The 26,420-nt window shown below is 38.4% G+C and overlaps 1 protein-coding gene across 10 annotated transcripts in view; it reads right to left on the bottom strand.

The window, feature by feature from the left end:
- The window catches only part of DMD (dystrophin), a 1,027,161-nt gene that overhangs the window by 331,477 nt on the left and 669,264 nt on the right, over positions 1-26,420 (bottom strand). For all 10 annotated transcript variants that reach the window (XM_079972189.1, XM_079972196.1, XM_079972191.1 and 7 more), the window contains 3 exons: positions 15,222-15,369; positions 10,871-11,020; positions 993-1,157 (listed from right to left, as the gene is read on the bottom strand). In XM_079972189.1, coding sequence (XP_079828315.1) covers positions 993-1,157; positions 10,871-11,020; positions 15,222-15,369 — 463 coding nt within the window. The remainder of the gene's footprint in view (positions 1-992; positions 1,158-10,870; positions 11,021-15,221; positions 15,370-26,420) is intronic.

The raw sequence follows: 26,420 nt of genomic DNA, 5'->3' as shown, positions 1-26,420 counted from the left end.
AGGCAGCAAAGAGGTTTGGAGAGACTTGCAGCGAAGCTGAGAGAGAGATGAGTAAATGCCATGAGGTGCAAGAAGTAAAAGAGAATTGACCCCCCCCCAAAAAAAAGGTTAAAAAGAAAACAACGAATCAGATTGTTTTGTTAAACGCCAAAGTCATTTTTACTACCACGTGTTTAACATTGCTATGTGACCCTTGACGTAGTAAAAATAAAAGCTGCCCTTGAAATTGTATACATAATGCACTCTTCAGTCAGAGACCCCTTGACACTGCTAGCTTCCTGCCCTGTTCTCACACAGGAGATAAATTTCTTCCTAGAACAGAATCAAAGCAACAGCATCTTTTTCCTGTATCAATACTTAATTTGATTTAATCTTTTTTTATTAAATCTCTTTTAATCAAGATTTAAGTTTCACAAGTTTTCCCATGGGGCATTTCAGAATATTGCCCACACCCCTTTCAACAGACAGTGCCTAATTACTAAGCTTCGCGTTTATATAATGAGCTATGCACCCAGTAAGCACATAGGGAATCTAGTACCTGGACAGTGACAGGCTGGTATTTTCCAAGCTAGTCATTAAGCCTCCATGGCAGCCAGGATATCCTGGTGATAAGAACCTGTAATATTTTGCCCTTGTCAAAATATTCTGAACTTGTTTAGATTGTTCATATTTATGTAGTTTGCATTGGGCGAAAAAGGCAGCATTTTGTCACAGCTGTTGACTCCTCCCTGAAACTTACCAGGATGTCCAGTTTAACACAAGTGGAATACACTCAGTATTGTTATTTCTCTGGATTTGGAATTGAAATGTGTTTTTTTTAAGGCAACCAAAGCAACATGATTACAAAGTCTTTCAAATGGTAATTGCTCTTTTTCTTCTTCATTTTTTCTACTACAAACCCACCCATGTGTAGGGTTGTCCAAAAAGTAAATACCTCCTGTAAAATGATCGTCTGAACACTTCTTCGGGTATATAGGTGAATGTTTAATTACCTTGATGTCAAATGCCCCAGGTTGGCCCACTTGGTTGTAAAGCTCCAATTGTTCTTTGATGGGAGAGAGCCACAATTTCAGCTGACTTAACTGTTGTTCAAGCTGGTTCAAATTATTTAGCAGGTGCTCAATTTCTTTCTGTTTCTCAGGCAGATCTTTGGATACCTTTTTAAAAACAGAAGAAAATCATTTGCTCGGACGAAAACTGCAATTCTGCTGCACACATAGCATCATGCCAATAAATTATGCTCTGTACAAAATTTACATTCTTTATAAACATTAACTGGGAGTCTGATTAGCCCAAAAGGTTTAATAACTGAATAATAGTGGCTATGATCAAGAGAAAACCAGGGATACCTAAGTCCCATTGAAATCAATGAGATTTATACCACAGTTAAGCTCTTAAACCTCATTGATTTAAGTTGGATTATATATTACTGCTTTTCTCAGGATGTGCTCTGGTCTATAGCATTTCAAAATAAAAAGGAGTGTCTCTATGTTATTAAAAAGTAATTGCTCCGGTGATGGGAGTGGGGGAGAAATTGTGTTGCGGCACAGTGGTGGCTGAAAAACAGGCCACAGTTTTATTCCAAATACTTTCAGTTGGTTTGCTGTATGGACCAGAGACTTTGGCTTTAACTTGCATTGTCAGACTGCAGGGAGGCAGCTTCTACAGTGGCCCAATCCAACTGCTGGGTAAAGCTGTAATGCCTATATCTACGAAACAGCATAGGAAATATGAGGCTTATTAAAGGAAAGGTAATAGTCCCTCTATAAGATTCAGTTCTGAGGGTTGGACAAGACCACACAAACTCAAGTAAGTTTGACTCAAATGTAACCCACTGAAATTAATGAACATGACTAAGTTAGGTCCATTTATTTCAGTGGAATTACTCCGAGTAAAACTTAGCTGAACAGCACTCATTGCTGCAGAACAGGCTTCTGGAACAGCACACAAACAGGCCCTTGTCCAAGCTCAGCAGCTGCCTTTAAACATTTTATCATCCTATAAAATAGAAAAATATTACAACATGCATTTAAGGCATTGTATAGTTCTGAAGGCACCACAAGTAACTGAGAAGTGGACTTTTGTGTATCTATAAAAAAATAACAACTTTTAATTTAAAAATATCTTTATTTTGAAAATTTGTATACAATATACACAATATGAAAATACAAGTACAGCATAATACGTTATGCATCTCATGCACATGCAGTACTCGTGTCTGTACTCTGATTTCAGAAAGAGCAACATCAATCCCAGCAATCAAAGTATACCAGGTGAAGAACGAATCATACTGATAAGTTAAAATTCTTCAAAATTTGATTTTAAGAAAACGATTAGCTGTGTTCTACATGTCAACTTTATGCAGGAAGGATGAACTTTATGCAGGAAGGATGAACATCTCAGTTATATCACCTCATATGAAGGTAAGAAGGTAGTAGTTAGGTTTACAGTGGTACCTCGCAAGACGAATGCCTCGTAAGACGAAAAACTCGCAAGACGAAAGAGTTTTTCATTTTTTGAGTTGCTTCGCAAGACGAATTTCCCTATGGGCTTGCTTTGCAAGACGAAAATGTCTTGCAAGTTTGTTTCCTTTGTCTTGCAAGTTTGTTTCCTTTTTCTTAAAACCGTGCATTCAGGGGGTGCAGTTGCGACTTGACTTCGAGGAGCAACTCATAGCACGCGGTGTGGTAGCCTTTTTTGAGGTTTTTGAAGACTTTGGTGATTTTTGAAGCTTTTCCAAAATCTGTGCTTCGCAAGACGAAAGAATCGCAAGACGAAAAAACTCGCAGAACGAATTAATTTCGTCTTGCGAGGCACCACTGTATTTACTCTCTGTGCCTATTAGTGCCAAGCTGGACACGATAACTGCACGACTGAAACTGACATGAACGATTTTTTAAAAATATAATATTGACAGTAAGTAGCAGCTGCAGATGATCCAGAGTAGAACAGGAACGTCAGTGGGTGGGAGGAGAAAATTTTATTTGCCTCCCACCCCCACCTCCAAATTTGATCCTGCTGAAACTCACCCCATCCCCAAAGCTGATATTTGCATTGTGAGGACTGACTCCATTGGTATTCCACACTGATGAACACTCTGGGCTGTATATTAACAATGCTGCGAACTAAATAGATAATTTGAATATGAAGACATCCATCTGAAGTTGATTAGAGATTTAGGGATTTGGGGTGTAAACTAATGGGTCATCTTGCACTCATGAAAGAACTTTTGATCCATTGGATGCTCCCCTCCGCCATGGCACTTTCTACATTGTTCTGAACAATCCTCTAAATTTCTGGAGCTGATTTGGTGGTGGTGGGCTGCGGTAGAAGTGGGAGTTAGCAAAAATTCTCTCCCCTATATTCTTCTGATGGTAACTGCATTCACTGGCATCTGTGTTCATAGGCACAAATCTGATTGCACCAATAACAGTTCTTCAGGCTTTGTTCAGGATTCCTTTCTAAGAACATAAAGAAGAGCCTCTTGGATCAGACCAATGGCCCACTTAATCCAGCATCCTGTCATCACAGTGGCCAGCCAGTGAGTATTCTGAAGTATATGCACGTAATAAATCCCTAAATACAATTTATTATAGTCACATGGAACCTGTTGCATGGTTACAACTTCGGGAATCTTGTGGTAGGTACAGACAGAGCCAATCTAAATGATTATTAATGCACTTTTAAAGCTAGAGTCACTGTCAGAGGTCTTATTTTTATACAGTGGTGCCTCGGGTTAAGTACTTAATTCATTCCGGAGGTCCATTCTTAACCTGAAACTGTTCTTAACCTGAAGCACCACTTTAGCCAATGGGGCCTCCTGCTGCTGCCACACCTCCGGAGCACGATTTCTGTTCTCATCCTGAAGCAAAGTTCTTAACCTAAAGCACTATTTCTGGGTTAGCGGAGTCTGGAACCTGAAGCGTATGTAACTGAGGTACCACTGTATTTTAATGTGCATACTGGGCAATTTGGGCAAATATGAGCAGAGTTCAAGTTTGAGCAGTTTCCAAATGTCAACCTTTGATAAATGGTTGTTCTGAAATCATACTTTTATCTGCTTATTTTTTATTGCATTTGTATCTAAAAGGGAAAAAATGTTGTTGGCATCTGTCTGACTTGAGAGTCAGTGGAGTGCACCTCTGGAAGTGAACTAAAACCACTTAAAAAAAGGTTTAGGGAAAACAGGTTTGGTTGAAAATAATAATAATAATAATAATAATAATAATAATAATAATAATAATAATTTATTTGTACCCCTATATGAACTAGATGAACTAGATATAATTGTAAGTTGCATTAATAAGGTAGCAATGAAAACTATGGACCAGACACCAGTTTAAAAACACAGTAAAATTAACATCAATGCTCAGTGATTTAAACCTCTCAAGTTTTCCACCAGCTATAGATCCTGCAAATTTATTTAATTTTCAGAAATTTAGCAATATACACTTCAACTGTAGCTGGTGGGAAAGAATGATCATTACCACACATGCTCTTTGACCAGTCTTCTACATACAGTTCTTACAAAATAATTGATATCAATCTTAACATCAAAGCACTACTTTAGGTAAGATTAATTAATTAATCTAAAACATTTGAAAAATCTGAACTTTAAACATGTTAGTTTAGGAATTAATTAAGGTAAGTTAATTGAAATCTTAGCAAATGAATAATTCAAAAGATTTAAACTCTGTATTTGGTAGTAGCTAAAGGTCTTAACTTTATATAAATTCTCCCAGTTCTTCACAAGAATATTCATTATTACTGCAGCCTTGCAATTATGCTACAGCAATCTTCATTCCCTTAATCCTGCACAGCTAAATAGTCATAATTTTATTGTGGGTACTAATATTTCCTCTTTACTTAACAAAATGTCACCCAAAATTATATAACCGAACAGGGAATTAAATATGAATAATGGGTTATGACATAAGATTTTGGTTTCCTTTTACAGCTACAAGTATTATTCTCTATCATCTATTTCCGCTTTCACAGAGCCAAAAGCCATTAAATGCCTTTTTGCCCACAGATAAATCTAATTTCATGAGATGAGAAAGCTGCAAGTCTTTCTTTCAAACTTGGATTTGGCAAATGACATTAATCCCTTTATAACCTCCAGATTAACCCACTAACTAGGGTTAGGACTCACTAGGTGAACATGACATCAGTACTCCATACATCGAGGGCTGCATTTCCTCAGAGGTAGTTGCTTGCAGAACTAGCAGTGGGTGCACCCAAAATCAATCATGGGTTGTTTGAAGCCAAAGGTGGGCAGAACTACTTCCCCTCACCCAAGCTATGAAGCATGGATTAGTTTGAAAGTGTCACTCTCTTCTCTCCCCCCACAACTGAACAAGCATAGCCCTACCTTCTTTTCCATCTATTAATCCAGTCCCACACATATATCCACTCATTCCAACATCCATTTAGGCTTTTCCCTCCACACACATCATCAGGCTGAGGTCTGCTTTTACTGCTGCTTATGCTTCCCACTTTTATAATATTTGAAAAAGTTTTGGGCCCGCAGATGCAGCAGTGTGAAAGGCTGGCACAGTGTTAATCTGCTGAAGAAGACCTTAGCCTGTGAAAGTTTATGCTGCAATAACCCAGTTAGTCTCCAATCTGTTAAAGCACTAGTGTTACTGTGTTCTGCATATGAAACTTAACAAGAATGTACCACTGGACAAGTTACTTTAGTTATGTGTTGCTCTTGTATTTACACGAAAACAAAACAATTTTTTTTGTGTGGGGGGGAGCACTAGTGTGTCATATTGCTGCTATAATCATTGGTAATCTTCTGTAACTTTTATTATCATGTATTACACTTGTATACCACCATCCAACCATGTTCTCTGGACAGTTTCCATGAACAATAAAATACACACTCACAAGTCACAATATTTGAACTGAATGAAGCTATGAATTGAAGTTGTTTCAACAGGTAATCATGAAAATATCAAGATAAACACAAAAGCATCAAAATTTTAAGGGTGCAAAATAAAACCTAGAAAACTGTAGTGGAAGCCACCTCTTTATCCTCTTTTAGATTGCAATGCCAGGCAGCGCCAGAGCTTTCATTAGACAAACTAAGGCAATTGAGGCACAGTAGATTCAGACCTCAGAGCCCTAACCAGCTGTCCCAGCCACCTGTCTCTTGGGAGGTCTTTTAAATATAATTTAGCTGCAAATTTTAGAAAGCATAACATTTCAATAATTGAAGCATGGGTGATTATTAAAATTGCCTGACTGCATCCATTCCATCTGATAGGACTAAGTGCATAAGTTGAAACTATAAAAGAAAGGAGATCCCTTTCAGGCAATGGCACTGAATGAATGTAAATAGGCAGATTATATAACTGTGAGTAAAATAGTTAATAGCAGGCTGAAGAACACAGTCAAATCCTATTAAAGACACACTCAGCCTAAAGGCTACTTGAGAAATAGAGATTTTGCTACAAATGTGTTCATACACATAAACTCTTTCCTTTCGTGTGTGTGTGTATGTTGAAAAGTTCATTGAGTGGTAGTAATTTTTAAAGATAATATTGTTTTTCAAAAGAGTACTCAAGTCGGGAAAAGCAGGTACATCTCAATTATTTTATTTGTTTCTAGGCCCTCAGTGTGTACATGATATTACAAACTTCTATTTCACCTTCATACTGTTTAGGTTAAACAGCATGACTTAAAGAGATTTGTTTTTGTTCTTGTTTTTATTATGTATTTGTGTTCTCATTGTGTATTTTTATGTTGTTAACCCCCCGTGAGCTTTAAATGAAGGGTGGTATACAAATTCAATCAATCAAATTAGGTTAAAAATATTAAGCATAGTTATTTGTAACAAAAAAAAAAAGAGTGTATGCTATAACCTGGGGACTTTGACTGAGGAAACAGTACAGGAGAAAAGTATTAAGCACCCATTCCTCAGACAAATTAACAGCCCTACATGGCTGCTTCAAAGTAAAAACAAACAACAGAACCAGCCATCTAGCCATAAGCACAGATCTCTCCCACCACACCTAGTTGAACAGTCAGGTAGGTAAATACTGCTTTAGACATCTGGCAAACATTACATAGAAATAATTACATTGTGGGTATATCTTGCCAAGATTCAATGTGAATGATCAGTTAAATTACAGCCAGTGCAAATTATACAAACCATAGGCTTGTGCACTGACATGTTTTGTTTATTTCCTTGTGGCTGGCTAAAAGAATGGTCCAATGCTTTCCCCAGAGCGATAGGAAAGGTTCATGCATTATAGTCATGCTACTTCACTACAATGCTTCTGCTGAGAATGTAGGTACAACAAATCGATTTGCTCTCGCAGTGAATAGCAAAATGGTCTCTTCAATGCCTAGTAATTATTAGGAAATAAAGAAGCAGATGGAAAAAAGAGCAAAACAAGAATAATCTTGACAACCCACTTCTCTAGAACTAAGGTGGATAAATAAGGAAAACACAGCTAGTGGCACCCAGCTCACCTTCATTCACCTCATCTGCCTCAACCCTCCTGCCCGATATTGGATCAAACATAAGTTTAAAGAGTAATAAACTCCTTCCGGCAAACCTACAGTTCACTAGCTCCAGGCCCAATCTACAAATGCATTTATTGCACAATAAAAAAGCAAGAAAGACATTACAGAACTGTTTCGTGTCCTGGCAGGTGGTATATGACAAGAACTGCATGCATCACAAAGGCCAGTCTCTTTCCTGTGTTTTGAAGCACCAGGTTTACCCTGCTATAGCAGGAAAAATATAACAATTAGGTTGTCTAAGTGACGAAAAAAATCAACTAAAGACACTTAACCTAAAAAAAAATAATGTGCAATACAGCATAACAATACCTCTATAATTAAAACTATTCATAAAGACAGCATTGTTTTCAGACAACACTTTTGTATCAGGGCAATATACAATAAATGATAAAACCTAGGTTTTAACATCATGCTTTTGAATGTGATCCTTCACCTCTATTCCACTTCACAATTTTACGGATTTTGACAAAATCCAGGTACATACCCTTCAAACATTTTGTAGAAATACAATTTTCAGCTCTGAAAATGTGCATTTAAACTATCATTCACATTTTCTGGGCTTATACAGGACAATCCTTGTATGAGTGCAACACTAGTAAATTATTATTATTATTACTACTTATTAAATTTCTAGACCACCTCTTTCATGTTTCTCTTCCATCATGCCAAAGGTGATTACCTCTTCCAAGGCTGATCTGCTGCAACAGGGGAGTCAAGGTCCTGGCAGATGCAAACAAGTCACAGCAAGCTACTTCCAGTTCTGTCACCTCTTTCAGGCTAGAGTGTAAAAGGCCACAAACTACCCAGAAAAGCTCTGTTTCTGCTTTGTGATGCAGCCAGAAGATGTAGATTGTAGATGTAGATTGGCTACAGGTGCAGAAGTGACAAGACTATTGCTCCTCTCAGCTGCCAGGGCTGACTTGCCTGATGGTGAGAGACTCAGCAGCTGCAAGGCTAGCAGGGTGGAGTGTAGCTGTAGATAGTGAAGTCTTTCTTCTTAATTTCACTCTCCTATTCACCTCCTTGCCACAAACAGCAATCCCTTGGTTCCTGGACCACAGGATGATTCTTCAATATCCATATTAGTTTCTCTTTGATAACCCAGGACTTCATGGTTGTTATCAAAATGTGCAGCCATATTTCTTTATTTATAGGTCGACAGAAAAAAGGTATCTCCATAAATATAGTTGAGTTCTTCTATAGTGTTCATCCGTCATGAACATCTGCTCTGTTGATAGTGTGTATTTTGCCATTTTCTTCTCAGAATTACTGATTTCATCTGAGAGAATCTTAACCATGTAAGATTGTACAGTGTAATATTTAATGGTTAAAACTGTATCCCAAGGCTGTGCTTTTTGAAATGGAATAATATGAATTCTAACTCTCATTTTACTGGTTTGCATTGCTTATATTTTAATCTCTGAGAAATGCAATTTTATGCTATTTCCCCTAACCAATTGAGTATAAGACATTTTTAATACAATCTGGCAAAGAGAACAAAGCTGTCTCAGTTGCTTCTTATCCATTATCTTTTAGGTTAATAAACTATTATTTTTAATCAGCAATCTGTGATAGTAGAGCATTAGGTTTTCTGCTTAAGTATTACTAAAGGACAATCATTATTTCAAAATAATTGTTGGCCCACAGGAAGAAAAACAAAGTACATAATCTCAGAATCAACATTATATGACTCAGGCATATAAAAGCAGATTTTAAGTACACAAATAAAAGCAAATAAATCCATATTTTATCTGAATGTTGCACTTCAATTTCTTTTCTAGACTAATGTTATATGCTTAAGGAAACTGAATTTTATTGCTGTGGATAAAGTTTAATTAGTATTTAGATATGAAAGCTCCGATATGAAAATTCATAGGTATCATTGCTTCTGCAATATTCTATCCAATCAGACAAAGCTATTCTACCAAACCTTATAAAGAGATGCTGGTGGAGTCTAAGGAAGTACAGAGCCACTAAACTCAGGCACATATTTCACTGCTAAAACTATAATGCCAACATGTCAATATAGCAATATTAGAAAAGGTATCAAGAAAACGATTTCATGTACAGTCATGGGGGGGGGGAGTACACTCGCTTTGAATTCTGTAGTTTTACATATGAAGACATAATGACAATCACCTGTTCCTTAGCAGGTTTTAAAATTAGGTAAATACAATCTCAGATGAACAACACTGCATGACATATTACACTGTTTCTGTGCACCATGACTGTAACTCTGACATACTATTAATGAGATACTACTGCAGAAATGTGGGAAGAACCAGCTGGCCATCTGTGCTGCATCTATTATACCCCAAAAACATCCATCCAGGGAGTGGATGGTGGAGCTATAGTGGGTAGGCACAAGCTTTACTAAATTTACTTCCTCACACGATATGAGTCTGGAACAAATGGCTCTCCTGGCCTACCAGATTTACAATTATGAAGGTCATTAAAAGGGGTGGAGGGAGAGAATGAAGAGGCACCAAAAAATGTGTATAGATAGCCATAATGGCAGAGGTAGGCCACTGTTTGGGCTTGGAGAGGTGAATGTGTATTACCATCTTGAAGGCACTGTACAGATGTGTGCTACATTACTCTAGTGCCTCCTTGCCCTTTACTATCAGCCTAGAACACACAAAAGAGTTTTTTTAATCAACCTCAGTAGGGCGAGGATAGGGAGGCTTCAAGCTTGTGGATTCTTTGTTTCTTACTAGTACCCTACAATCTACCAACTGGTGTAAAAGTCAGAATGAACAAATTCTGAGCCTCAAGAACTGAATGGAACTCATAGGCCTCCCACATAAAAATCCACTATTGGTTAGTTTCATTTCAGCAGTATAATTTAGGAAATGAGAGTACTTTTGTTGCTGCTATTGTTAAAAATCTGGCAGCCAGACATTCTTGTCAATCTTCCAAAATCTCTCAGAGAACTACCAGTAGATTCAGACCTTCCTTCTGTGTGTCCCCCTCCCCCCCCCCCGGCCACTGCAGCATGGTATGAACTGAACCTAAAGTGTGAAGCAAATAACAGGTGCTGCAGAAATACAACTTGAAGAAAGAAGTCTATACCAGTGAAGCAACAGTCCACATACAGCAGTGATATGACTCCCCAGTGAAGGAGTGGGAAAGTTTGACTCTCCTCAAGTTGTCATTACAGGCATGCTTATTTCTTTAGTAAATGAAACGGTACAGATAAATCTGAATTGCATGCTGAGGGAAGCGGTGTGTGTGTGTGTGTGTGTGTGTGTTGGAAATAACTGCTGAAAAACACTGGAAACACCTGCAACAGATTACAGATACATGCTGCAACACAACTGTTAATATGCCTAACCTTTATCCAGCGATGGTTAGCCTCCTTGAGTCTAGTGTCAAGCTTATGTTTTACTTCAGGGCTCAGTGATGCACTACCAAGTGCTTTTCCTCCAGCTTCAGTTAATCGTTTCAGTATTCCCTTGTGTGGAGGCAGTTCTTCCACTCTTAACTGGAACAGACAAATGCAACATTTAAAATGAACTGTAGTAGAATTTTCAACTCCCTTATCTTCACCTCTATTGATTAGTTTATCAGCTGAAGTAAGTAGACTCAAGAGCTCAATTCAGCACAACTTATCCACAGCTTTTGTTCTAGGTTGCTGTGCCTCGGGAAAAGGTGATGGATAGCAGTCCTTTTGCATTAGAATGATTCCCACCTCCATGACACAGCTGCTCACCAAAATGGCAAAGCCATAGAGAAACGATATAAAATATTTAAAGCTCAGGAGAATAAAAAGGTCAAGTACTAATTCATAATATTGCTCAGAATTTAGTCACTTGGTGTTTCACAGGCCCCCCCCCCAAAAAAATGGTTAACTGTAATGATTTTCTTTCATATTGGCCCAGTCTGTATATATAAGCATAAACTATGGCTTAGTGATATGCACACAAACCTGAGGCTCACATGCACTCTCTTCTCTAGTGTGACTGTGAGGAAAGTATCCTAAGTTTCCACTTTTAAACCAACCAGTTTTCTGTTACTGCCAAACTCAGGAAACTCCGTTTAAACTGTGGTTTGAAAATAAACCAAGATGATAAATTCTGGTTTGATTCTGACTTGTTTGAACCACCATAATTTATGCTAACCAGAGTTTACCGAATTCTGGACATCAGAAGGAACACTGGATTGCTTAAAAGCAGAAGCAAAAGCTTCTTATTTCTTAAACTCACAGTCATACTGGAAGAATTGAAGGCACATAAACCTGAGTTGCATGCTAGCCCGTGCATATAAAGCTAAACATCAAAAATTAGCATTTCACTTTGTTATACAGCTTCACCATAGCTGTGATGAGATTCAATAGAAATCTGTAACCTCCCACTGATATGTGTAACTCTTTCATCTGTACTTGCATACCTGTATACACTTATTTTCTTTAAACATTCTGTGACGTTAATTTATTATGGATGTGTTTGGGGATTTCTTCCTCCAATTATTAGATTTTTCTCCATGCAGATTTATTGTACTTCTGCCTGCTGCAGAAGTTATTCCAAGTCTACTACTACTACTACTACTACTACTACTACTACTCTGTTGTGTGTAGGTGTTGTAGTTTTAGCTATATAAGGGCAAACATGGGACTTGTGTCAATATTGGTATATAGGCTAATTTTACACAAAGTTTCACAAATCATCATCCTTCATATACACCCTTCATATAAACATGCAGTGGAAACATTTTATTTTGAAGGCATGGAATGTATACACATATCTCTTGTCTATCCTAATCACAGAAAATCAAATCAAGAGCAAGAAATTCATTTGAAGAAGAAGGCTTCTGCACACACATCACTGGATCAGAAACAGTAGGCATAACTTTCATGTGCATGTATGTGCATGTTGTCCAACCACGCTGTATTATTGTCAGTGGAATGTGTATTCAGATGTGACATAACTATATTGGGCTGTTACACTTTAAGAAGGTGTGTGTGTGTGTGGGGGGAACCATCCAAATTCAAATGTACAGGTTTCAAGTTTCAGCAAGAGCATTGCAGTTTTGTGGACACTGACACTGGCAGTGACATATTTAGATTGACAATTTCAATGCTCAGAGCACTTTATCAAATTTTCCTAAGATGAGACAGAGGGCAATAAGCATAGCACAGTTCTGCCATGATCATTTCCTCTTTGCTGCCTCATCTCAGCATATCTTGACAATCCTCAGTTTAAGAAGGAGTCAGAACAAGGACATTTCACAGAGAGATATTTTTTTTTAACCCACTTCCTTGGTTATAGTTTAACAGGTCCTATACATGGCAGAGAAATACTTCCTCTTTCTTCTTCTTAAGTTCCCCCATAGAGACAAGTGTTTCTGCCCTTTTCCAAACCACTTTAATCAGAGCTCAATCATTTCGAGAGTGTTTTGCAGCATTAAGGATTGGCATGAATCAGATATTTTAAAGCTATGATCAAGCTAATGAATTAGTTCTCCAATGAAAAACTTTTCCTAGGATAACTAACAGCACACTTTTACACATGCTAAATCAGAGGAAATGCCAATTGTGTGTAATGATGGTTACTCCCAGATAAGTGGGCATAGGGTTATACACTGAAGTTGCAATACTATAACCACGAACTTCTAAGTAGATATTATAATATTGTGCTTTAACAAAGAAGTAGAATATTGAATTCTAGAGCATCAGTGTTTCTGGAAGTTAATTATTGCACTTGGGTATGAATTCTGAAATCAGACAGATTATAAAATAAAAAACTGGAATTAAAAACACTAAACAATAACACTAAACTGGTGTCCCCCCCAAAAAACAACAACACATTACTTCATCGTATATTCCTTACGACTATGGATCTATTTTATTTGATACTGTCCATGTGATTTTTTTGGCTGGAAATGGAGGCACTCATGCAGCTAATTGAGAAATAATTGTTTTACTATTATATTCTAATGGATTATTGAATATTGCTTTATTGATATAAGTTGTTTATTTTAAAGTTATTGTGACCTTTTCATAGATCATTATTATTAATGTTTGCCATTTAAGCATGTTTTTGTATGTGTTGGAAGCCACCCAGAGTGGCTGGGGAAACCCAGCCAGATGGGCGTGGAATAAATAAAAGTATTATTATTATCATTATTATTATTTCCTAGAAGTGCATAAGGAATGCAGTGCCAAAAGTTGTATTTATGTCAGTTTTTATAGGCCACTTTTCTGCTGAGAACATACAAAGCAGCAGAACCACTCCACCATGTATGTTAAAAATACTAGAGAGGCCAATCACAGTTCTCTCTAGTGCCCAATGAAATACAACTATCTAAATGGCTCAGTAAAAGGTCTGTAGCACAGGGACTGACTATCTTGACTGTGAGTCTTGGAAGACCTGTTCCCTGCCTTGCAGGCCTTTTCCCATGTGGCGTAAGATGGTGGGGCCCTAAGAAGCTGAGGTTACCCTCGGGCTGGGGTGTTGTGGGGGGGGGTCTGCTGTTGGTTTTTTTGTATCTTTATTTTAGACCTGTGATTTATGTGTAAACTGTCCAGTTTGGTTATGGTTTTTTGATGTTTTATTGATTGTTTATGGTTATTTTTATAATGTTGCAATTGTGTATTTTTTCATGTTGTAAGCTGACGTGAGCATGGTTTGAATGGTAGAAAGGCAGCATACAAATAAAAGTATGTACCGTATATATGTATGCATATAAACCTTCAGTGAGAGTGAGTTTAAGAACCTTGGCACTCCTACCAAAATTGCTCAGTCTCAATGGACCATCTATCTTGCCAATGACAACTCTGATGGTGATGCGATGTCAGGCAACACTTCTGACTAAGATCCTAACGAGAAGGCAGGGTTGTTTTATGTATTTGTACCCTACCCTTCAAAAAACTAATTACACCATCACAGCAAAAAGAAAAGAAAAAAAAGTACAATGTTGACAGTGCAGCAGGCAATATTAGTGCACTAAAGTTGTATGCCTATGGTCTGACACACTTGGGCAAGCATATTGAGATTAGATCAGATTGCATTGGACCTTTAGAGGGTAAAGCATTTTATTTGTGTTTTGTGTTATGTCTAAATTGGAGCTGAGACATTAGACTTTGTACAATATTGAATGGTGTACCACTTTACTCTGATGGAAAGCACCATGAACAAAGCAATCTATAGTACAAAGAGTGAAAAACATACATAAAATGACCTATAATATAAGCCTTCCTAAATGTTTGTGCAAAATTATTTCCATTTACTTTTATACATATGAGAAATAACCTTATATTAGGAAGGAATGGTTTGAATATATTCCTTTTTATACTTGCCTCCTTGAATTTGCATTAGGGGTGGAGGCTGTCTCAAAATGAAGCACATCACATTATTTCCTGGTCATTTTTTGCTAATCTGTCAGTGGACACCAGTTTGGTGGGCTTTTAGTTGACTTGAAATTTTCAGTACTCATTCAACATGGATTTTTTTTTAAAGCATGACAATAAATAGTAAAATGTATCTAACTGTGTGGTTTTTGTGACATCTCCTTATGACCATTAATGCTGAGGCCTCAACTATAGATTCTAATTTGATTTGCATAGAAAATGTATTTGAAACACTTGAAAAACCAAGATGTTTACTGCTTTTTAATTTGGGATGTGGGGAGAGTGGAAGGAGACAAAGGCAGCTAATGATATAAAAATGGACAGGCTTTTTCCATACCTTTACTTTCTGAAGAGTGTCCTTTAACTGGTATTCATTTCCTGGTTCAACAGGAATGCCAACAACACTACTTGCTTCGTCTAACCATAAATAAAACTTATTTAAATTATATTGCAATTCTGTCAGAAGATTCTGTTCTTCTTCTAGCCTGTGGTAATAAAAGAAAAATATCAACATTAACAGGGTGGTTCAAAGTATATTAATTATTAACCCTACCCAGCATAGTAGTAACACTTAATGGAAATGTAACAGATAAATATATAAATTCCTTCATTAAAGACACATGACTTCCGGAGGCGGCGCGAACGGCAATGGCGGTCCTTTTCCTTTAGTGAAAGGGAGCTCTGCGGAGATCGGGTCTTCTGCTACGGCGAAGCGGAGACCCGCGTCTGAAACCCACAGGCAGCAAGAGCCTGTGGTCCTGGGACTCGGCGGGCGCCAGGAGCGACTCTCAAAACATTGAAGAGACCCCGTAAGGAGCCTCGGATCGTGGAGGGGGTTGCGGCGCTGTGAGTCGATCGCTACTCTGCAGAGTGAAGCCGCGCAGCTGCTGCCAGTGAGCGCTGACCTTTTTTCCTTGAAACGTTCGGAACTGAAAAGCAACAACCCGTGAGTAAGGAAGGACTTTTTAAAATTGGAGTCTAAATTAATGGAAATTTGGCTGAAAGCGGAGAGATGTTAAAAGGAAGTCCGTCTTCCGCTGCTATTTAAATTTCAAAGCAAAAAGAGCTGGAGGAGTGGAGCCACTGTAGAGGTTTTTTAAACCATCTGATTTGAGCACCCACTGAAGCTGCTTTGAGACAAAGTAAAGATTTAATTTAATTACTGGATTTAACCTTTACTTGGACTGTGATAATCTTCTGCTATGGGAACTATAGATTTTGACTGAGAAGCCCAGGTACTTGAGCTGCCTGAACAGTAAAACTGTCAGTTTGCAGACTTGGCTATTGTGGATTTGGACTTGCAACATTTAGAGCATTTTAAGACTTGCTACTTTGAAACACCAGTTGACACTTGTCAGAAACAATGTTTTGCTGTCAATTCTAACTCTGCTAAGCACTAACTACTGAAGGTCTATGGACATTAAATTTGACTTTATTGATTTTATTTGATTTGACTTCTTCTCTCAAGACATTGCAAGCTCCCTCTAGAGGATTCTGGACTTACAGCAGTGACATTATTCTACTTTCTCTTTCCTTTCCTCCTATACGATTGTTTACTCTTGGGCTGTGGAATTCTCATGGGAACAACTCAGCTTGACCTTGACTGTTAGATAAAGTTGGAATGAGTGGCACAAGAAAAAAGGGAGTAAGAACTAGACAAACAACTTTAACCTCAGCATTACAGACACATAGATCATCTGTACCTACTCTGCCGGTAGCAGGGGAGGAAGAAATTGTATCTACTCTGCCGTTGGCAGGGGAAGAAGAAGAAACTGAGCAGTTACAGTTGGAAGATATGGCCTCAGGAGCAACTGCTTCAATCCTAGAGAAAATTTATGAAAAATTGGAATCCTTGGATAAAAGAGTAGAATCTCTGGACAAGAAAGCGGATGAACAAACAGCTAAAATTGATCAATTGAACGTACAAGCAATTGGGCAGTTAACTGAGGCCTCTGAAGAGAATCGTAAATTGGCTGAGGCTACCAGCCAAAAAGTTGAAAAATTAGAACAAGAGGTAAAACCATTATGTAAACAAGTTGGAGAACATCAGATGTATTTGTCTATGATAGAACTGCGGAACCGGGAAAATAATTTAAGATTAAGGTCAATACCAGAAGCTGAAGAAGAAAACCTAGCTGAGTTCCTGACCAAAGAATTTTCCAAGTTCTGGTCTATACAGGAAGAAAAGGATTTTAAAATTGTATCGGCTTTCAGACTTGGAAGATTTGCAAAGAAAGATAAGCCCAGAGATTGCTTGATAACTTTGAGATCGAGGGAGGAAAGGGACAAGATTTTGGGATTACACTACGAAAAGTCACTGGACATTTTGGATAAAAGAGCAGAAATTTACAAAGATATCCCAAAACAACTGCTGGACCTTAGATCCGCCTATCTTGAATTGGTGAGACTGTTAAGGAGTAATTCAATCATTTTCAGGTGGGAATTTCCTCAGGGATTATCCTTCACCTTCAGAGGGAAGAAAGTCAAGATTAAAACATTTGAAGATAGAGATAAATTTTTGATTGCTTACGGAGAGGACCTTCAGAAAGGAACCGAAACACCCTTGGGGCCTGGAGCATCTGCTGTACCTACTCCCTTGGAACCTGAAGATCCAGAGAAAAAGATACCACCCCTTGAGAAATAACAGATTTGCTCAGGATGTCTCTGCAACTGTTGAGCTGGAATATTAATGGGTGCAACTCTCCGGAAAAAAGGAGGAAATTATTTCATATATTGAAAAAAGAACAATTGGACATTATCTGTCTGCAAGAAACACATGTGACAAGGCTCCATAGAAAAGTGCTAATAAATAAAAGATTAGGCCAAGAATTTATATCTTCGGACCGAGTGAAGAAAAGAGGAGTGGTGATCTATGCAAAGGAGAGCCTATCACCTAAATTTTTATTTAAAGATGAGCAAGGAAGAATTTTGGCAATAGAGATACATTATCAAGGAGAGAAGTTTTTGATACTAGGAATTTATGCACCAAATGAAGGGAAATCGGAATTTTATAAGAAGTTGCATGAGAATGTCCTGGACTATCTGGACTATGACAACATCATTATGATGGGAGATATGAATGGCGTGGTATCAACCAACATGGATAAGTCACAAAATCAAAATCTTACAAAAGATGGAAGACTACCAAAGACCTTTTTTGAACTAACTGACAACATGGACTTGATTGACATTTGGAGGACAAAGAACCCCCTGGGAAGAGAAGGAACATTCTTTTCTGAAGCCCAACTGACATGGACGAGAATCGACCAAATATGGATATCTAGAGGTCTGGCACCTAAGACTGGAAAGGTGGAAATCTGCCCAAAGACCTGCTCCGACCATAATGCTGTAAAGATGAACATAACACTACTACCAGCCGGCTCCTTTAGATGGAAGATGAATGACAATTTGTTTAGAGATCAGGAGATTACCAAGAAGGCCCAAAAAGTTTTGAAGGACTATTTTGAGATAAATTTGAACACTACAGTGGAAAAAAGAATCATCTGGGATGCAAGTAAGGCCGTGATGAGGGGGTTCCTGATACAACAGAATGCTGTAAAGAAAAGGACACAAAATGAGAAAAAAGATAAGATTTTGGAGAAAATCAAAGAACTTGAGAAGAAGCTAAGATCTAATCCGAAGTCACAGCCGATTCTTAGAGAAATTAAACTCCATCAAGCACAGTATTCTAAATTGATAAACCAGGAAATAGAGGGGAAGCTCAAATTAATGAAACATTAAAGACACATGAAAACATTGTTCACTGAAACATACATTAACTGAAACCCTAGTTTTGATCAGCTCAAAATTTAGGTGGAGTTTCATTTTTATAATAGATTTTTAAAAATTCAGCACTTGGTTCATAGCACTCAAAACTGTCACTCCTGAATTTCAGGCTTTGCCTTCAGAAAGAATGTACCTGAAAGATGCACTAAAACTTTTAAAATAGATTCTAAAGGATAAATATGCCTTACTCCTGTAGCTCATTTACTCATTCCCTCTCCATAATCTGTTATCTGCTAATCTTAATATTATTCTCTGACCTCTATTTGTTTCAAGCACACTTCAGTGATTAACTCCTACTGCCTTTAACAGGACTTAGGCACACTGAACATTCCTTGGACTGACTTTCTGGAGCACAGGGTTTGCTGGGCACTTTCCTGAAGGGAAACATGAATACCCAGAAGGCACAGAAAGCATCTGTGTACCTGTAGAAAGCTATTTTGTACTCAGGAAAGCTCTTTTGTACTTAGGGTTCTCTGTGCTTATCAGAGATACATATTGGATGACATTTTCACTTCATCCATCTGGAAAAATCAACAATGATTTATCTACACCAGCCTTTTCCTTAGAGCTCTGGATTTTTACATTAAAAATCTGAACACTTCGCAAAAGAAATGCGTGGAGGAAAACCCAGATGCATGGATTCCTTTATGTTAAACAAACTGTATTCTATCATGCATTGAACTCTGCAGGGCTCACTTACAACAGACTGTGTAAAGGATTTGGTTTTTACTCTTCATTTCCTGTATTTCTTCTTTTACATTCCGTAAAGGATGAGCAATGGCCACAACAAAAACCCTGGTGCAGTTTTCTCCCCTTGGATCAAAGCGTGGCTGTGATCCAAACTACGTATACAAGTTTGCCTGTTCGCAATGTAATGCCAGAGGTGTGGGAAAGTTGTGTGTCAAAAGCAGCCTGGGGTCCACAGGGTGCTTTTACCCCCACCCAAAAACTAACAAAGGGATACAATCAGACAGTGGCTTAATCCATCTTTCTTCCACCTCTTTTCTGTTTTCTCCCCACAGTGCTTTCTGATGATGTTGTGGTGCTTCCCACAAATTTATTTTGCTAGTTTCCTTGTTTTGGGTCTCATTGAGAAAAGCAGTTTTTGTTTTTCATAGCACTAATTCAGCTCTTTGGTTCTGCGGTGGGTACGGTCTGCCAGCATTCTGGACTTTCAAACTATCCAGATTCCTTCCTCAGCCTTCATTCTTATTCTAAGTTTGCCACCACCGCCTTCATAAAAACCTGTCATCCCAAAATGGGAAAGAGTTGTTTTGGTAAGAAATAAGTGGCAGGCAACTGCACCCACTTTCAACTTATCATTTCATGGTTTGAAAGGAACTCTCAGGTTATTCTGGGACTAGTGGGACCTGCACAGCCACACCTGCCTCACATTTCTATCCCCACTAGGATTTGTAAATATATATTTTAATCCCGATGCATTTGAGGAAAATAATAAACAACAACTCTCTTTACTATGGCCATAAAAACCATATTTACCTTGTGAATCAATTGAATAGTGGGAAGGTGGGAAAATATTTGTGTTTGTCAAAATTTTCCAGTATTCTGATTTGCTTTACATCTGCTTTTTATTCCAGATCAAGGTACGTACACTTACAATAACTGGAGCAAACATGGTTTATACCAGTGGTTCCCAACTGGTGGTCCGCGGTCCCCAGAATCTATCCACAAGGTCTGTGGCACCATTCACATAACAAAAATTATAATAGAGATATATTTGTTTTTTCAAAAGTAGGAGGTCCATGGATTTTCTTTTGAAAAACAGGGGGTCTGCAATACTTACCTAATTGTGACCCCTAGTTTATACAGTTTTTTCAGGAGCTATGAACTAGGGTGAAATGATAAACTTTCTCTTAAAAAGTTAATATGTAAGGCTAAGTAAACTAAGCTCATTTCTTCCAATATTTCCAATGAGGCACTTTGTAATATTGCAGACTTTGCTAGACTAGCTGGGAAGTAATCTGTTATATTGCAAGAGTTTCAGAATCGAGATAAATGCCCCCTTCCCTTCTTCCTTCCTTCCTTCTTCTCTTCCTTCATTTGTGGGCCAAAACTAAAGATTTATATGATTTATTAAACAGTAGTTTCTTAATGGTATCTGAACAAGGAAAATGTGGTTTAATCTCACTTTACTAACTGAAATTTGTTCTCAGCTCAATAATCATGGTTTACTAAGATTAACTAGTTAAATCTGAATTGCCCTAAAATAAATATGCACCTAAGAAAGGTAACCAATAATGATTCCTAGTTTCTAGAAAATCTTGATAAATATCTAGTGGGTATTGGAAGATCTCCAGGATATATCTAATATATGATAATGATACTCTCTCTTTAAACCCTCTGGTTATATTTTATGTAGCAGAATAAATAGGCATTTCTGTTAAAGTTTAATTGGCAACACTTTGAAGAATGCACACCATTGATTTGAGAGCTTGTATTGATTTCTTTGTCAAGCTAATTCTACTGTTAAAACTATACCTATTAGTATTTTTATTTTACATAAAAGTATCTAAATTTAAAAACTTCTAGACAAGCATCATTATTTTTAAACTAGAGAAACACTGAGAATTTCATGATGAGAACTGCAGTTAAAAGGAGAACTAGATGCATACATTTTGCATAGATCTATGAAATACCAATAGCTTATAATCTATTTAGGGCACAATCCTACGGCCTCTGGAGGGTGTTCCAGATGCTATATGGTTTTTCAGATCTCCCTCTCTGAGGATGGAGAGTGAAATCTGTTTTCAGAGATGGAGAGCCAAACTCCTATCTGCAGCTGCAGAAAGGTATAAAGTTGGTGATTCTCCTAAGACAAAAAAGAAAGTGTATGCCAGGAGAAGTTGTAGATTTGCAGGATCCAAAGGGCTGCAGTTCACCCAACGTACCCCAAGAATGTGGGGGTAGGGGGAGATTACACTAGCCCTGAAGCTGAAGCTCTTTTGAACAGCACTGAGATGACACAGTGGTGATGATGTATATTGTTCCTTCCTGACAATCACTGCCATACAAATAGGCTCTAAGATAAGCTCCTACCTGCACCTGGTAACTGTTGTATGTGAGCCATGTTGAATACTAAAAAGAAAAAAAAAAAAAAAAAAGAACAGGTATTGATAGTATAATTGCGATTCTAGCACTGAAATAATCAAGGGGTTGAACAGCTGTATGGGGAATGTTTATAACATTTGGGTCTTTTCCATTTCGAAAAAAAGGTAAGTTAGGTAAGTGGGAACTGTGTTGAGGTGTGACTATGCATGGAGTGGATAAAGTGGATCAAGAAAAGTGCTTCTCCATCTCTCATAACACTAGAACTGAATGTTGGAAGATTCAAGACAAACAAAATGAAGTGCTTCTTCACACAGTGAAGCTGAACTATGGAATTCACTGCTGCAGGAGGGTAGTGATGGCTGCCAACTTGGGTGGCTTTAAAAGAGGGTTAGACAAATTCATGGAGAATAAGGCTAACAATGGCTGTAAAAGCACAATGGCTATGTTCTGTTTCCACTGTCAGAGACAGCATGCTTCTGTACATCAGTTGCTGGGAATCCCAAGTGGGGAGATTGCACTTGTAATCAGGTTCTGCTTGCACACCTTTCATAGGCATCTGGTTGGCCACGATGAGAACAGCATGCTGGGCTAGAGGGGCCACTGGCTGGATCCAGCAGGGCTCTTCTTAAGTTCTTACAGCAAAAAACAGCTTTACTATGCACACAGTAAATCACACTGAGATAAGCTGCAGCAAATATTTAGAAGTGGCATGCCACAGAATTAAGGGGACATTAATCACATATTATGTGCAAAGTACCCATTTCTAGAAGAAAAATATTATTACAAAGTAGTGGAATACTTTAAAGCATTACAGCAATGCTGTGCTTCTAAGGTTATCATCTTGACAGCAATGTTTAAAAATGTTTTACTCAAGCATTCAAGATCTCAAGTGCTATATCTTTGTTTACCTACAGGTTTAATGATTTGCTAGGATTTATTCCAACATGTGGTAGTAACAGTAATAAATGGTGCATTTAAAACTCTCCATCTGCAATTAAGTGCTAGATATTTTATTTCAAGAGTCATTTCAATACATTTACCCAAGAACAAGCTGTGGCTTCTGTTTGAAATATTGGATGAGTGGCTGCTTGCATTACAAATACTCCTAATAAATTTTCAGTAAGTGGAATAACAGTGAGCACAGCAAGAAATTCACATATAACTTTAGAGTAAATGCAAAAAAAGGGGGAAAAGATTATGCTTCTGTGCTATACAGTCAAATGTATACACAAACACACAGAAAACATCTTGCATTTGGAAGGTATCAAGCCCACTCCTGACCATTATATTGCTACAAAAACAATTAGCCAGTTTTAACAACATGAATCACAATTATGTTATTATTTTATTAGTGATATTTTAAGCCACCTTTCCTTGGTAGCCGCCCCAGGCTGGGCTCCAGTATAAAACAAAACATACAAATACTTCTAAATAAGAGCACATAAAAATAATTAAAATGTTATTGATAAATCACATATCAAAACACCATTCAGTGCTATAGGCAGTTCTATCCTGGGCACCAATCAACTTAATCAACATCCCATAAATGCCTGGGTAAATAAATAGTTTTTCAAGTTGGTTCTGAAAAGAAAGTAAGGCATCCTGCAGCAGCACTCTAGAGGGGAGAACATTTCATAGAAAACCAATGAGGGGTCAAGGAGAAGCAGCAGTATTAGTCCCTGCTGATTGCATGTATTAAAGCTGCAACTATTGCTCTGATTCTTTTCCTGAAAACCTATGGCCACATTCAAGTGCAACAATAGATTGCTGATCTCAGGCCCTTTTGGTTGATCTGCTCTCTGTTTCTCCTAAAGCGTTCAAATAAATGCATCAGACATTGTTGGAGGTGCAGCCCCTGGCAATGTCCCTCCCTTCCCAACTTGAGCACAGGCCATCCCCCTATAACCAAGCATTCAACATTAAGGACAAATATCCTAGGCCTGTACACATATAGGGCTACACAGGGTTCCTAATCTCAAAAAATAGCAATTGATGTAGTTTGCCAGATGACATGCCCACCAACTGTGTAGAAATTGGGGACAAGGCTAGTAGGCTGTCCTGCACACACCCAGAGAAGGAAGGCAAACAGCCAACTGTTGTTGTTTAGTCGTCCATCTCGTCCTCTGTTGTCCCCTACTGCTTGTGCCCTCCATCTTTCCCAGCATCAGGGTCTTTTCCAGGGAGTCTTCTCTTCTCATGAGGTGACCAAACTATTGGAGTCTCAGCTTCAGGATCTGTCCTTCCAGCAAGCACTCAGGGCTGATTTCCTTAAGAATGGGTAGGTTTGATCTTCTTGCAGTCCATGGGACTCTTGAGTCTCCTCCAGCACCATAATTCAAAAGCATCAGTTCTTTGGCGATCAGCCAACTATTAATTCTTTATTGGCAAAAGCACACACTTACAGAAGCTCCTAGGGTGTACTAGACACACACACACACACACACACACACACACACACACACACACACACTCCTAGTGTCTACATAGCTGGCATGAACTTTTCTAGGTTCATGCTGGAAGCATCAGTGGGACCACACACCCTACCCCTGGGCTTATGAACACTCGCCTGATGGAGTGCATCCATATAACCTGAGACTTCTGCACAGGTCATCGCTGTGCTTCCGTCTTCAAGCCCCTCCTAGTTCTAGAAAACAGTGGGGGCGGGGACCAGGGGGCATTTGACTAGCCTGCTCCTTGCTTGAGCATGTTTGAGTCCTCTGCTTCTAACACATCCTGTGCCCCCACCTCCGTATTTGACTGCTTGCACCCTTACCCTCCCTTACCCTCATGGGTGGCATCAAATTCCATGAATTGCTGGCCCCCTCTCCAGGGTCATCCTCTAGCCCCTCTGCTTCCATCACACACTAGTCAGAGCCTGCCACTCCCTGACATATGACCTCACATGTTCAGCATTTGTAGAATCCTAAGAAGTCCTTCCAAAATGTGCAATTTGGTCCTTAGGCTTGGTGCCACAATCTTTGTTTCTAAGGGACTACATAATAAGGAGTAATTAGCATTCATCTTGAGAAGTCACAGTTTCTATTATTAGTAAGAATTTCTTCCATAAGGCCCCAAATATGATGCTCTCTCAGATCTTGGGTGATGGCACTTTTTAACTACTATACTTCTTATGGGGGCTTATATTTCCTAGACCTAGATTGAAACTAAATCCATTACCTCTGCTAGAGAATGCCTCTTGGATTCATATACTCCAAGACACAAGGACAAGGCAAACAGAGTATGCTACCTAAATAAGGAACTTGCCCAGAACAAAGAAAAAAATGTTCCCTCTTGCTTTGCAAGAAAAGAAAAGAACTCTTTTCCTAGGGTTCTCTCAGCTCTAAGAAACACATCAATAGTTATTTTCAAATGGGGATTTTAGTGGCCATTAATGTGTGTCTGTAACTTTTAACCTTGCCTTTTTAGTTCTGCAATTTATTAGGAAGAGTAATTACCTGATCAGCAAGGTAATCAAATATAACCAGTTTAAATGAATTCGTGTCCCCAGGCTTTCAGCCAGTGGCAGTTGGTTCTCTCACAAAGCTGACATACTTTGTCTCTGGGGGAAGAAAGGGAGGGAGATGGAAACCTGCCAGATGTAGCAAATTTGTTAAGTAATAGACTACATTTTAATTCTTGAAGAGCTTTCAAAGGTGTAAAGTAAGTATATGTGTAGAGAGAGGATTAAAGAGGAACCCGAAATGAAGCCATTTTGTTTCCAGCTGTAATATTAATAGACAAGCAATATTCATTTAACCTATTCAATTTCAAACGTCTTTCAGTTATCAGAAATGATAGTGAAGGTTAGTGCCAGATAAGTCTCCTACAATTCACATGGAATTTCTGAAACAACAGCAATTATGAGCTGATATTCAACTAATGCAAAACCCAATTTCTCTGCTAGGAACACATCAGACATGATGGTCAAATCAAGGCAACAATGCAGATGGTAACATTTTGAATTTGAATATTATATTCTTAAGCAGCTAGACAAAGAACATCTATGGAAGTACTCCAATCAAAGTTATTAAGGCAAATTTTCTCTGTACCACCGCCTAGAGGCTAATCTTTCCTCGGTAGAATTACGGATCTGGCATAGGACACTTAATTACTGGCTTCACCTAAACTTAATTACTGGCTTCACCCCCCGGTCTCATAACCCCGGTGGACTAAAATTGTCTATCAAAAACTTCACTCTTGTGGCTTATCACCACAACAGCTACTCACTTTGGGTTTTAGTAAAGCAAACAGTCTAATCTGTCAGCGTCTAAATAATATCGAGCGTCAGAACAAATTGGCCACAATAAGTAAATTTTGCCCATGGTATGACTATTTCCCACCTTCTCATTTCGACTCTCTGGCACCCTATCTGCATAACCTAGCAATTCTAAAATATAGATGCACTTTTACTCTCACAAGATTGAATGTATTGTCCTTGGCTGCACTTGAGGGACGATTCCAGCAGATTCCACACAAAAAACGCTTATGTCCCTATGGAGATGGCAGTACCAAATCAGTGGTGCATGCCCTTCTGGCTTGCACTCTTTATAAAGACTTGAGGAATGAGATTATCACCCCTCTTTAATTGTCCATTCTGGGTCACTCAACCACTGCCACAGTGTCCTTTCTCTTGGCAGATTAAGCAGGTGACAGCAAAGGTTGCAAGGTTTTTAGCTGGAGC

Source organism: Podarcis cretensis (assembly GCF_951804945.1).
Source record: "Podarcis cretensis genome assembly, chromosome: 4".
In the NCBI taxonomy this organism is placed as follows: domain Eukaryota; kingdom Metazoa; phylum Chordata; class Lepidosauria; order Squamata; family Lacertidae; genus Podarcis; species Podarcis cretensis.
This window is presented reverse-complemented; position numbering and strand designations above follow the sequence as displayed.